At 36.4% G+C, this 15,495-nt stretch overlaps 1 protein-coding gene across 3 annotated transcripts in view; it reads right to left on the minus strand.

Moving 5' to 3' along the window:
• EPS15 (epidermal growth factor receptor pathway substrate 15) overlaps positions 1-15,495 on the minus strand; it is an 87,716-nt gene that overhangs the window by 49,524 nt on the left and 22,697 nt on the right. For 2 of the 3 annotated variants that reach the window (XM_042997137.1, XM_042997138.1), the window contains exons 5-7: positions 13,734-13,806; positions 1,772-1,933; positions 1,163-1,360 (exon numbers count right to left, since the gene is read on the minus strand). In XM_042997137.1, the coding sequence (XP_042853071.1) occupies positions 1,163-1,360; positions 1,772-1,933; positions 13,734-13,806 (433 nt within the window). Of the gene's footprint in view, positions 1-1,162; positions 1,361-1,771; positions 1,934-13,733; positions 13,956-15,495 lie in introns of those variants that run through there. The other variant, XM_007077222.3, reaches the window with a different exon arrangement.

The raw sequence follows: 15,495 nt of genomic DNA on the forward strand, positions 1-15,495 counted from the left end.
AAGAATATTCATTCAGTTGGTAGCAGTCTCACTAGGATAGCATTCTTTTGGGTTACCTGTATATTGAGTACCTATACTGGGATAAGAACTACGCTAAATGATGACAGAAAAAAAATGTGTAAGTTTCTAGACCAAAAAGCTCAGTCTGCTTGGGGAGACAGACACAGAAACAAATATTTAGGGGAAAATGTTACGAATGCCGTAACAGAAGTCGAGTCCAATAAAGGCAGGGTTCAGAAAATGCTATAAAGAAATAAGAAGTTAAGCTATGTCTTGCAAGATGAGTGAGTAGGTATTCACCTACAAGAGAGGGGAAGGAAATATATTAAGGGTAGGGCTTCATTATACATAATAATTAACTGAGAACATTGGACTACATGTTAGAAGATCTGCATTCTAGGCTGTGGCTCCTTTTTAAAGGCTATGTAACCATAGGTGAGTTGCTTAATGTTCCTTGGCTTTAGCTGGTTCAAATTCAAAATGAAAGGAATGAGCTACATGATCTCTCTGCTCCTAACTAACCATCTAACTATCATTCTACAAAATACTATTCTCCACATAGGGAAGCCCAGAAAAAAACAAAGCAAAAGGTCTATACTCTGGACTCACACAACATGGCACGTTTATCTATACAAAGAACAATTTTCTAATAAAAAAAATAAAGGTCTCCAAATGAGCAAAACTGGTTTTAAGATCAGAATCCCAATTTTGTAAATTTTGTTATTTACAAAAATAAGCAACAGTTAGCAAGCATTTATGTACCAAACACTACGCTAAAATGTCTCACAGTTATTTAAGCCTTTACATTGCATTTAATCCTTACAACAGACCTAAAAGGTAGAAGTACTGTTAATTTTCTAATTGCAAAGATAAGGAATCTGATACTAAGGTAATTCACACAGTTAAGTGGCAGAGACAGCACTTAAACCTAAACCATGTAACCACAAAACCCATACTCTTAACCAGGACTCCAATGATAATAATCAGATACACGATGTATAACAGTCTCAATTTATGACAGGCAACAAAAAACCTATTTGTACAAAATTAATGAAAAATGAATAATAAACTAGGCAGAGGGTAAAGGAACACAAGTATTATTCACTAAGAGGATATGGTGAGGCCCCGTTTGAGCATGTTTCTCGCTGTCACAAAGACTTACTGAACTGATTTCCTGTTGTGAATCTTGGAGGTGCTGCTGAAGAGGTCCGAGCTGAGCCTTCCCTGACTCCACACTCTCCTCCAATTCTGCCGTTTCTTGCTGTAAGCGACTCAGCTCCTCCCTAGCTTTGGCCAGCTCTTCCTCGTAAGTGGAGATCTGTGATTCTTGACTAGTCAATTCAGCTTTCAGGGATGAGATCTATCACATGGAAGTGAATGAGAAGAAAGAGAGATAAAAAAGAGATGTCATTAAAATGTTCCATAATGCAAATATGTTTATTTGTTTAGTTTACTATTGTGGTGTTTTTTGAAGTTTATATTTTTGGTAGAAAAGGGCAATTAGGGGATGAATAGAGGGAACTTGAAGGTATAGGTACCATACTTTCAGCTAAAATTTAGAAAAGTAGTACATTAAGGGCCCTCTTTCCCCTAAAGAGGGCCTGTAATTTCCGGATGAACAGTGCTCCAACTCCTTCATGTGCCCCAACTGTTGATTAGATTGCCACCTAACAACAACAGCAACAACAATAATAAGCAAAGCATGTTCCCATCTTACACCAGGAAAAGCAACCAAGGTATGGATACAGACAGCAGCAAATGGCCACTTTACCAGCTGGGCCTCCTCAGCGCATTTCTTTCTAACTTCCTTCAGTTGCTCCTCCAGCTGGGATTTCTGCTCATCTAGTCCATCAAGGAGTTCCTGTACTTGCTGTTTCTGGGCCTGTAATTTTTGCAGATTAGTATTCTCCCTTTGAACTTCATCTTGAAGATCCTGAAATACAAGAAAATTAACATATTTATTATCTTTGGAGAGAGGGGAAGGTTAACAATTTTTAAAAGATTACCTTAAGGGAAAATAAAGTCTCATCTTATTCAGCATATTATGTTGGTGGATTGGAGGAATCCTAGCTTTAAATAACGGTCTTTACTTGAGGATTTCTTCCCTAGACTCCAGGTTTTAAAATCCAATTTGCTTACTCAAATCTGTCCTTCGATGTCCGATGAACTTCTTGAACATGTCAAAAACAGAACTCCTGGCATTTCCACCCCCCAAATCTGCTTTATCTTCAGTCTTCCCCCTCAGTTTCTCTGGCCAAAAAGAGCAGCATCTTCTTTGACTCTTCTCTTTCTCTCACATCTCATCTCCATCTGTCAGCAAATCTTACTGCTTCTTCCTTCAGAATATATTCAAACTGACCATTTTTTTTCCTCTACCTTGGTCCAGGTCACTATTATCTCCTCCTGGATTGCTGCCTTCTAACTGGTTTCCCTGCTTCCACCCAGGCTACCTACAGTTTATTTTCAGCACATCAGCCACTGTTAAAAACCTGTGTCAGATGAGTCACTCCTCTACTCAAAACTCTGCATTGACTCCCCATCTCCCTTTCTATAAAAAGTCCTCACGGTGCCCTATATCTCTCAACTTCGTTTCCTACTGCACTCTCCCTTGCTCAGCCACTCTAGGCCTCACTGCTGCTCCTCCAACAGGTTCCTCTCAAGATCTTCCACTGATTACCCCTTCTTCCTAGAAAGTTCTCCCCCCAGGTATCCATATGGCTCAGTCCCTCATCTCTTTCAAGTCTTTGCTCAACCATAACCTTCTCAGTGAGGCCTTCCTCATCAAGCATCGCCAGTACCATTACAACCACCTCCCTTCCCTAAGTCTCCTTCATATATACCAATAATTTTATTCATTTTCTAGAACAGCTTTACTAAGATAAATATACTGAACAACTCACCCATTTAAAGTGTACAATTCAATGGTTTTTAGTACCTTTACAGAGCTGTGCAACCATCACAATTTCTTTTAGAACATTTTCATTGCCCCAAAAAGAAACCCCATACCCACTAGCAAGTCACTCTCTATTTCCTTCCCAATATCCCCAGCCCTAGGCAACCACCAATCTACTTTCCATCTCTAAAAGCTTTGTCTATTCTGGATATGGAGAACCATTCATGCACCCCTAAAAATAATGATATCTTTTTACTAACATACCGTTCAAAGACCCCAACAATCATTCATCAGAGTAAGAATCTAAGAACAACAAAAGAAAAACTTAGAAGGTTCTGAATTACACACGATTTATACAAAACAAGGACGTCTACAATAGCCCTTATAATGTGCTAGGTATTGGTCCAGGCTCCTTACATACATGAATTCATTTATAATCCATATGACTGACCTATGAAGTAGGTACTATTGTTAATCACATTTTACAAATGAGAAAACTGAGGCACAGATGGGCAAGTACTTGTCCAAAGTTACAGTTAACAGGTGATGGATTCAAACTAGGTTCTGATTCTAGAGTCTGAGCTCTTAATCACTAAGCTATACACAGTGTCTACAGATTAAACTTTCACAAGTACACCACTATTTCTTAAATACATGTAGATGCTTGGGTGATTAAATAAAACATTGAACAATGCTTTTAATAACTGATTTTTACTTATATTTTCTCAACCAACTGATTAATCTAAAAGTGCAACTACTATCATGCTGCTTTCTTTAAAAAGTTCCTTTAAAAGGGCCAACACAATAGATGATCATGAAACCCTTCTTGTGCGTAAATTCCATGAGTCTATGTGATCATAGATTCGTAATGGTAAGCTCCACTAGTATTTTATCATCAATTTCCCAGAATGCCTAATATTTTTTCATGCCTAAATTTTTAACCTTGCCTATACTATTAACTGAACCATACTCAAAATGAAGATGTTGTTTTAGATATGCACCTGGCATTGGCCCTCAATAAATACATGCTAGTTTTCATTGTCCTTTCCGTGACTCATGCTTTATTTTTCTGCCTTTGTTTCTTCCTATTACACATGTCCAACTTTCTTAAGAAAACAATTCATTGTAAAGAAGAGTTCTTTAGTCACTCTGCTATAAAATACATAATGGCTCCCTCTTATCTGTGGGATAAAGTAAAACTGCCTGCAAGGTACATTAGAACCTTTAATTCTGGGCCCCACATTATCCTTTCTCTTCTATTACCCTCTTTTCCTTATATTCACCAGTGCCCCAGCCTCAATACACCATCTTCTTTCTCCAAGACACAATATACTTCAATGTCCCTGTGCCTTTTGCCTAAGCCATTTCTTCTTCCTTGAGTGCCCTTCCATACCATGATTATCTGGAAACACTATTCATTCTTCAAAGCCCAGTCAAATTTAATCTCCTCGGACTCACCTTGAGCTTCCTTTACTTATGTTCTTACAGCAGTTTGTACCTAACCTCTATTACCACACTTACTACACTGTATTATAGTTACCTCTAAATAATAAGCTGCTGAAGGACAAAACCAATGTCTCACCTTTCTTTGAGGTTCCACAATCTAGTATAATGCTAGCACATTCCAGATGATTAAACAATGATTTGTAACTATCACAAAGTTTCTAGTACCTGGGAGAAACTATTGGAAAATGTGCCTGAGGTTGATAGAAAGAAAGGATTTTATGTTCTTTTAACATGCTGTGAAAAGCTTCACCCTGTATTTAAACTATAAGTAAATATTAATAGTAGCCTCAAACTGACCTAATAAATGGTTTTTGTTAAAATACCACTTAAGTTTCTGTACTGGTTCAATATTTTTATAGTCTATAGACCAAGACTGATCTGACATTTAAAATCTCCATTACTGTATGTGGAAATAATCTTTACTGCTTTAGCATTTTACTATAACATATACCTTTCTTACATTTTTAAGCGTTTATATTTGTGCTTTTTTACATAATATTATGTACTATTATTTTTTTTAAAAGAGAGAGAGTACGCAAGTTCGGGAGAGGGGCAGAGGGAGAGAATGGGAGAATCTCAAACAGGTTCCATGATCATCCTGGAGCCAAAATGGGGCTCAATCCCACAAACTGTCAGATCATGACCTGAGTCAAAAGTAAGAGTGGGATGCTCAACCACCTGAGCCACCCAGGTGACCCTATATGCTTACTCTTCAGGAAGGCAGGTTCACTTTAACACAGTAACTTGAAAAACTACAGTGGATTGAAAATTTCTTATAAGTCAATTATAAAATATTTTTTAAATGCCACCTGCAGCTCTAAAGTAATTTTACTGATTTGAGAATATAATCCATCATAAATACCTTACTTTGGTTATAAAGTTATTATTATATAGTTTATATATAATGATATGCTGGCCTAAAAAGCATTTTTTAAGAATCCTGTGGAAAAAATCTTTTTTCTTTTTCCCCTTAACTAAAAATGTGCAGGGGTGGGAAAAGGAAAAAATATCTGTTACCTACTCCCATCCTCAAACACTCTAAGTTCCCAACCTCTCTCAACCTCCTGCCTCCCCCCTCACCCCCCACCCACACCAAATCTTGGACTTCATCTCTAATAATACCTGGATGTTATAAATAGATATAATTTTGATGTCTCTACTTTTATTATGAATCTAATTAAAAACAAAATTTACCTTAAAAGGGTCATGTAATGTAAGAAAATGTCTAGGACCTAATGTTAATTTTTAAAAGCTAAATACAAAGGCATGTACAGTATAATCACAAATAAATATAAAACCATTTATGTATATTCATTAAAAATACAGCAAAATGTTAACAATGGCTCTCGCTGAAATTGTAGAGCTTTTTCTTTTTATATTTTTCTATATTTTATAAATTATGGACCAATATTACTTTCATAATCCAAAAATGTCAAGTTTGCAGTTTAAGTATCATATACCTCTGGTGGTTTCACACCAGTATAAAAATATTCAGATGTAGGGGCGCCTGGGTGGCTCAGTCGGTTGAGCGAACGACTTCGGCTCAGGTTACAATCTCGCGGTCCGTGAGTTTGAGCCCCGCGTTGGGCTCTGTGCTGACAGCTCAGAGCCTGGAGCCTGTTTCAGATTCTGTGTCTCCCTCTCTCTGACCCTCCCCCGTTCATGCTCTGTCTCTCTCTGTCTCAAAAATAAATAAACGTTAAAGAAAATATATTCAGATGTGACTGAATTTTTATGTAAAAGCTACCAATAGTAGGATTAATACTGGTTTCCTTTAATAAACTGAACTATTTTTCAAAACTAGCATTTTTAGTGAGCCACTTTGAATACACCCTTAGAAGACAAATTTATGCAAGAGGAAAGGGAATAAACAAGCCAATATAATATTTACTCATTCTTGACCTTTCTCTTCCACGGAGCAAACAAAGTCACTTAAATTTCCCAGCCTCACTTCTTAGCTGCAGTAAAAAGCCACTTAGTAACATAAAAGTATAGACCTCCAAGGGAAAGGTTACTGAGAAAATACCTCACATTAGTATCTAAGCTGGATAGATGTCCACATCAAAACTAATTATAATTAATGTTTCTCCATGTCTATTTCTAAGTATGATAAAAGATCTCTTAAAAAATTCCAACACTAGCTCATACACAAAAGCATCTACTTTTTCAGTAAGCAGATTTAAAATGATTAATTTGCACAAAAGCAAAATGAACAGATGCAAACATACACACTACAAGAATAAGAATCAAATTTCACTGCAAAAGGTGACAGATACACATCTGTGTAGGTAACAGATACACATCTGTGAAGGTAACAGATACACATCTCCCAAGGATCCTTACCCACCCCTCACCCCTCCAAACCCCCACCTCACCCTCAACCAGGGCAGTGGCAGGCTCTCCTAACAAACAGTATCTTCCACTAAACTAGGATAACTGACTCTTAACTTTAGGGTAGCCCTTTGGGAAAATCCTCCTCTGTGTACAACCTCAGCACTATCAAATGCCATCCCATGAAGTAAGTGACTAAAGACATTTGCAGAAGCCTTCCTAGTTATGCTCTACTTTCCGTGATCATGCTCTACTTGCCTATCTGTTCCATCAACAGAAGAAAGGAGAATAGCAGCAATTAGAGAATGGCAAGAATGGAGTGAACAAAAACTACAGTAACACAGTGCCAAGGTTTGTTTTAGAAAAATACCAAAGCAGTCACAGCAAAGGTTCCTCATCAGGGAAGGTATCTTGGCTTTATTTAAAAAGAACTTTCAAGGAAAATGTCCTGTTTTCTAGAAATCACACAAGGTACTGAAAATGATAAACTCATTCCCATCCTTCTATATCCCATGAAGTGCTACAAAGGTAGTGAAAAGAGAATTTAAACAAATAAATAAAAACTCTTTGCTATATTAAAAGACTAAAACAATTCATTTTAGCAACTCAAGTCAGTTGCACAACTGAAGAAGTAACTTCAGTATTAACCTAAGAAGTATTGGGGCACCTGGGTGGCTCAGTCAGTTAAGTGTCTGTCTTCAGCTCAGGTCATGATCTCAGGGTTTGTGAGTTAGAGCCCCACATCAGGCTCCCTGCTGGCAGTGTGGAACCTGTTTGGGATTCTTGCTCTCTCCTCTCTCTCTCCCCCTCCCTGCTGGTGCTTTCTCTCTCAAAATAAAGAAAAACCTTAAAAATAAACAAACAAACAAACAAACAAACAAACAAGCCTACAAAGTGTTAACAACATGAATACTTTTGCATCTGTTTCATATAAAATAGAGCAAAATATAAACAAAGATAGCACTAACTTATGAATAAAACACTTACTTAAAAACCCCAAAGCATATATACAGACATGTATTTATACTAGAATATCTATACCTGAAGAAGAATTATTAAAGAGAACAGGGGGAATTTTACACATTTTGGAAATCTTATAAAAATGCTATTGAATTGCTTTTAAAAATTCTATAGACTAATCCAAAACTAGAAATAATCAGGTACATTCATTATGTTGGCCTAATTTTCAAAATGGAAGTTATAGGAGTATTCTTTTTTAAGTTTATTTATTTATTTTGAGAGAGAGAGGGAGAGAGAGGGAAAGAGACAGGGAGACAGAGGATCCCAAGCAGGCCGCATGCTGTCCTTACGGAGCCTTACACAGGGCTCGATCCCACAAATTGTGAGATCATGACCTGAGCCAAAATCAAGAGTTGGATTCTTAACCAACTGAGCCACCCAGGCACCCCAGGAATATTCTTTTTTATTTTATTTTATTTTATTTTTTATTTTGAGAGAGGGACAAAGAGAGAGAGAGTGTGGACGCACACACACCCACACACACCCCCCCACACACACATATAAGCGGGAGGGACAGAGAGAGAGAATCCCAACCAGGCTCCGCACTGTCAGTGCAGAGCCAATATGGGACTTGAACTCACAGACTGTGAGATCATGACCTGAGCTGAAATCAAGAGTAGGACACTTAACCGACTGAGCCACCGAGAGAGAGAGAGAGAGAGAGAGAGAGAGCGCACGCAAGCAGGGGAGGGACAGAAAGCAAGGGAGAGAGAGAAAATCCCAAACAGGCTCTGTGCTTATAGCACTGTGGGGCTCAAACTCATGAACCGTGCATGAGATCATGACCTGAGCCAAAATCAAGAGTTGGACGCTTAACCAACTGAGCCATTCAGGTGCCCCAGGAGTATTCTTAATATAAAAAAGTTATCAACTGTAGAGCAAGATGTTTAGGTCAAAGAACAGAAAGGCAGTCTATTAAAGTAGGTGGGTGTTAGAAACCTCATCAACAGCCTGCCTTTATTTCCCAATCATATGCTTCCCAGCATGTTCTAAGAGCATTATCGCTAGGAAAAGAATGTTGAGCTCATGTATCTAATTTTACTTCCACCCAAAATAAGTCCTTCCTCTTCATCTAAGAAAAAAAAAAACTAAGTGATTAAAATGAAGAAAAATGGACAATTACTATCAATTACTGAACCTTTATTGATAAAGTATAACTAAGTGGGAGCTTCTTTTGCATGAGAATAGCATAAACAAGTATGAACTCTATGGAAAAATCTGACTGTTTGATACCTACCATGCTCCCAATCCTTTCTATGATTTCTGGGTGTGTCTTGTCCTATTTTTAAATTTTATGCATAAAACTGAAGTTTATTCATTTCTTTTGTCAACAGCTTTCTTAAATTTATCTCTATCTAATAATACCAACTATACTGAAAGATTTGTTCCAAGGTACAATTTCTTAGCTTAAGGAGTTTACAAGAGAGGCTGGAAGATACTGAATCATACACACTACACTAGCATAATAAGGTAACATACCGGACATACCATAAAAACTGAATACACACTCCTCTGGGAGTTCTGACAAGGAAATACTGATGTAGACTAAGGGACAGAGAAGGAAAAGTTTTATTTAGACAAGTGGTGGGATTTGAGCTGGGCTTTAAGGCACAGGCAGGGAGATAATTCACATAAGCAGGGAGATAGGGAACATTCTAGATCACCACAACAAAAGATGTAAGTGTGGAAATAAGAGAATATGTAGGGCACATAGTTTAGAGACAGACAATAAAAAAACAAAAACAAAAACCAAAAAACCAAGTAGTGCAGGAGGAGGATTTGTATCTCATCTTTTTTTTTCTACCTCCAATATACCCATGAGATACGACATCCTCCGATCATTAACCACGGCAGTGGGCAGCAGTAAAGATTTTCACATCTGAGAGTCATGATACTAAAATTGGTTTAGGAAGAAAAGCAAGAAGAAGATGGGCAAGAAGAGCACTTATGATCTGACTTCAAAATTTCAGATGTTAGGTAATAAGGGTGGCAATAATGAGAAAGAAAACACTGATAGAAATAGGAGAGTCTAAAATTGAAGCCAATTTTTTTTTTCAACAAAATGAGACTCATTTCAGACACACTGACTTCAAAATGATAAACACCAAAATGTCTAACTGGAGATGTGATGCTGGAGAGCAGAGAGCTTGATAAATATTTGGGAGTCACCAGCATATGGATGATAGGCGGCATGGAAAAGGAAGGAAACAAGGTGGGAGCATATGTATCAGTCAATCTCCGCAAAGGCAACAGAAAGGAAGGGGTCAGTGAGGCAGGAGAATATCTCAGAGAGCACAATTCAAGAAAGCAGGAACCAATGAAGGAAAGGCCAATAGATTGGGTCATATGATTATTCTCAGTTCTGGGAAGAAAAATTAAAGCACACTGGTACAGGTAAACAGCATACTAAACAGGATTACTGAAAGGCTAGAAAGAGGGAAAAAATGGCCACACAAAGAAAAGGAAGGAAGGAAGGAAGGAAGGAAGGAAGGAAGGAAGGAAGGAAGGAAGGAAGGAAGGAAGGAAGGAAAGGAATGAAACCAGGTTGGTAGCTAAAGTGGCAGCAATTGCAGAAAAAAACAAAAACAACAAAAACAAGGTATTTTCAAATTGGTGAGTCCTGTGTGCAGATAGCCCTAAATAAACATAGGAGTCAAAGGGGGAAGAGCTTGACAATAAAGGAGGGATAGATAATAAGGAGATGACAGTAGGGTATAGAATACTACTACTAATCAGAACATTTACTGAAATTTTACCTGGTACCAATCACTCTGTGAGGCCCCGTAACTGCATCATTTCATTTTATTCCTACAGCAACTTTAAGTGTTTGGTATTTTTATTATCCCATGTTACAGAATAGAAAACTAATATGTAGTGATTAAATCACTTACTTACAAACCTATGAAGAGCCAGAATCAAAAACTGAATTCAAGTTTGTCTGATACCAGGTTATTTCTACAAACTTCTATGCAACACTGAAGAAAGCACACATGACAGGGCATTCCTAATTTGTTTACTCAGAAGAAAAATTTTAATAAAATTGTATGTAGGCAGTTTAAGGTAGGAAAGAATGTGGGTCTGCTTTCTCCCCTTAACAAACAAACAAAAGCCCAAACCATATACATTTAAGATAGAATGGCCTTTTATAACTTTTTCCTATTGGGTTACTTTGGGTCTAATTTCTCCCTAGAACTTGATAAACTAGAAAGACTGCTGGTTTATCATATGTGTTAACAGTGATCATTTCAGGAAATAAAATTTGAAGTTAATTGCTGCTTTGGTTTTCAAGAAAAAAGTCTTGAGCTGAAAGTTTTCAAGATGGTAGTTCATAGGACTATAGACAGGAAACAAAAATTTATAAATTAATTACATAGCAGATTTTATAATTTACCTGTATTAGGAAGACTACAGAGCTGCAAAACAAAAAAGAACTAGTCTTTTGCACTTTGGTCACATGTAAATTTGGTTTCTGTGCTTGAGATATGAGCTCATATAATTACTATCTATGACTTTATAAATATGGAGAAAAGCAATCAAGTTTGGATTGGGCAGACATTCACTGATTGGTCAAAATTCCCTTACTTTCCTCCTGATATCTTCATTTTGACATTTCTCATTAGTGCCTACATTAGAAAGTGGGATCAGAAAGCAGTGAAGTTCAGGGGCACCTGGGGGGCTCAGTTGGTTCAGTGTCCGACTAAGGCTCAGGTCACGATCTCACAGTTCACGAGGCTCTGTGCTGACAGCTCAGAGCCTGGAGCCTGCTTCAGATTCTGTGTCTCCCTCTCTCTCTGCCCCTCCCCCACTCACGCTCTGTTTCTCTCTCTCTAAAATAAATAAACATTAAAAAATTAAAAAAAAAAGAAAGCAGTGAAGTTCTTTAATTTTGCTATTAATTAATAACTCTAGCTAATTGCCTTTTGCCAGAGAAATTAGAAAATAAAGCACTAGGACTTGGGATTACTTACAGATTTTAATTATCCATCTTATTCCTTAGTCTGTGCTTCATTAATGTATAAATCAGAGTTAACCAACAGACAATGAAATCTACTTATTATCAGTTCTTGTAAGCTGTCTTGTACTTCAGAAAATTGAAAATAATCACTAAAATGAAAAGTTTTAATTACATGTAGATGTCATTTATCCATGTCATTCTTAATTTAGTGTTTCATTACCATGATAATACAGAGATACCTGTTTAGGGGTAGAATGAATAATAAATCTAATATAAAGCTTTAATCCAATGTTCTTTTTTCAATGAACTTATGTTCAAACATTACAACTTCATCTGTACTAAGCATGCTCCAAGATGCCTTTTATTTACAGCACCTGATCAGAAAAATCAAATAATTTAGACTCCTGCCAATAAGACATTTTGGATTTAGCAAAGCTTACGATTTAACATATACCTTACCATAATTTCTAAGTGAAAAAGAACAAAGAAATCATGAAGAAATTTTGACTGATAACAAAACTTCTCAAATGGTAAGAAATCAAATATTCAAGGATAGCCCACTTAGCCTAAAAGGAACAATATAAATTCTAGTGTTGCTCCAAACCAGCCTTTTAAAAACTCACCTCTTCAAAAGACGCAGTAGGGAAAAACCAACAAGTAGATGTACACTAATAACAAGATATTGCCTACTGCAAAAACCTTTGTACTTTGAAATACCATCTGGCTAAATTTAGAAGCTGTCCAGTATTATATCAGTAACTATATCTATCTCTTCAGATTGAGGAAACATAGATTATTTTATCTTCTATTCTTAAGTTATTTTCAGCAAGAACTGCTTAAAGTCTGTGACTCTTTTGCATTTCCTAAGAAGCTCAAAAACTGCACAAAAATAACGTAATTGAAGTAACTACCCCTCATTTCAGTATCACAAAGGGAAATATATTAGTAATGACCTCTTGACTTTTCCATCACCTTTAGGAAAATTTCCATATATATAGTAAACGTAGTAATCTAATAAAATAACAAACTTGTAACAAGAAGTCTCTTTGGCTTCTTCCTCAATATCTCAGTAAATCATTCTTCCCACCCAGGCATAGTCCATCTGATAGACAATCTCTGGTGTATGTCCTACATCAAAACAAAACAATGGATCTACTAATTTAGAGCTTTCATCCATTGTCAACTATCAGCACAAACAGGGAAATCCAACATATAAGTAACATGTTTTAAAAGGCCCATCCATGAGCTCTCTTACTGGCAACTGATAACAGTGCTTCTATGTCCGACCTCCTGTATGCACTGGTATAGCATTCAAGAAACAGTGGTCACATGCATTGTTTACTGCTCTAAATGCAACACTGCCAAATTTTCTATATTTTTAATGTTTGAAATACCCCTTTTTGTACCATTTCTTAATCAAAAATTGAGGTTTTATTATCTTTTCTATTTGTAAAATGAAGCTACTTAACACAGCACTTAGTGAAAATGAATTAAATCTCTTTATGCTAAAGTTTAAGATACCCTGGCTAATTAACTTACAAAATGCTATTTTAAATTGTTTCAGTTCCCATCCTACCAGTATTATGAGAAACAGCCCTTTAAAAATACTAGGTCTCCTAGCTAACAAAATTTCACATTCATAAAAACCAATTTGCGTTTTGATGATGATGGTGGTGATAATGACAATCTCACTCATTTAATTTTATTAGTGTAATAATATTTACATCGTAAGTCATTCAAACTTACCTTTAATAATATAATATGTAGGCAAATATTATCTTAAAAATACTTTCAAAACTAGAAATTTATGCTGAAAAATACTGCTTTCTCATGGCAGTGTAATCTTTGTAGGCCAGAATTCAGAGAAAAAGAATCATTTTGCAAAAGGCAAATATTTATATTACATAAATAACAGGTTTTCCCTAGACCTACTCATCAATACCACAACCATCACATAGTAAATGACCCTATACATTTAAAATGAATCCTAAATCAGAAATAGAATACTCAATTTTACAGATCATTTACCTGAACCTCGCTTGTCCTCTGTTTAATAGTATCTTCTTTCTCCTTAAGGTCCTGTTCCACATTATTCTTTTCCCTAGAAGACCAGCAAACAATGCAAGAATATTTGAGAACATCAGCTACAGCCGGTATGGTTATCCATCCTCCTAATCCTGAATCGCTTTTTAAATACATAGTGAAACATTCAATTTTTAAGCGAAGGGCAGATTTTTCCACCCTCTTTTAATTATTTATGGAATAGAAATCAATATAAGCTCTGTTTGTAAAAAAAAAAAAATGCTTTCTCACTAAAATGTGGTGAAAAGAGAATAGATTAAAAAAGGAAGAGGAGAAAAATAATCAATGAAACACTCAGGTTTCACTGATCTCACTGTTGCTATGGAAATAATGTCCAATGAAAACCGCTGGTGAAAAAAAGGAGGGGTTGCATCAGCTCTGTAAGCTTAACCCTTAAGTACCACCGTCAAATCAAATGAAAATGGCTAATAGAAATAGCCAACAATATTAAGGAAAAGGACATTTATTGAAGTGTTAATTTCCCCTTAAATCACTGGTGTGTACCAATTTTAGAATGAAACAACATAGAGAAAATGGAAAAGACTGTCAATACACAAGCCATTTGCTCTATGAAATACCGCTCTGCTTAAAAAAGCTATTTTAGGACCACTTATCAATTCCAATTGATCAAATACATAAAACAACGTATACGAAGTAAAAAAAGAATCATATGAGCATTTATCTCTTTCTATATTCTTCAGATCAAACATACCAGGATCCACTTCTACTTTGAAATACCATTATCTAAATTCTCATATGCTTCCATCAGAGCTAGATTTCTAATGAATCAGTCTTAAACAACCTTAGATTCAGAATTACTATAAAGCTATTTCCTTTGATGTAATAAGTTTAACTGCCTGTTGGTACTGAAATCACACACACACAAGGACTTGCTCCCTTCATTTTTTCTTTTCTTTTCTACAAAGTGAGAGAGAAATCCATAGAATTCTGAAGCAATACATTTTTGGGGTGGGTGCAAAGGTAAAAGAAGGCCACATGAAGAAGGGAGGAGGCATTCACTAAGTCCTCCAGACTAGTACTACAGAGTTTCTCCTTAGAGCTTCAGGACTGTATTTCAGTTTCATCCCAGACATCACCCAAATGTAGGCTCAGGCTCCATTAAGCTGTAGCATAAAGAAGAGTGGGAAAATTATACCGGAGGGGATACCTAAGGGTCAATATTAATGCTACATTTATATTTCTGACCTATTTGAGGTGATATTTTAAACGCAGAAAAAATCAACTCTTTTGGAAATACAGGCACAATGTTCCTAAGATTTGTGAGGGAGAAAAAAAAGCACAAGAATAAAAGCTGTTTGTATACTGTTACTTTTAAACACTTGAGATGGCTCACTAACCGCTTGTCAGATGGTTCACTATGTGGGTCACGATGTTGTGGAGATTTTAAACAGTCCCTTACCATGCGAATCATTGTGGCAGCCTGTTCCTCCCATACCTCAATCTACTTATTATGCAAAGGTCATCCCCCACTTCTAACCCTTATAAATTTAGGTAACATTAAAAAATAGAAATCACAGGAAGAAAAAATCTAAGTATATATACCACACATATTCTGCAAGCTCAATTTTGGAAATTTTTTCTTTCCTCCTTATGTGAACAGAAGAGTGTTTTCATTCCTGCTGCAGCATGTCAGAGGTAAGTCACATGAAAAACTAGCCCCCTCCCCCAATCCCAAATTCTCAGAGGC

Source organism: Panthera tigris, chromosome C1, assembly GCF_018350195.1.
Source record: "Panthera tigris isolate Pti1 chromosome C1, P.tigris_Pti1_mat1.1, whole genome shotgun sequence".
Lineage (NCBI taxonomy): Eukaryota > Metazoa > Chordata > Mammalia > Carnivora > Felidae > Panthera > Panthera tigris.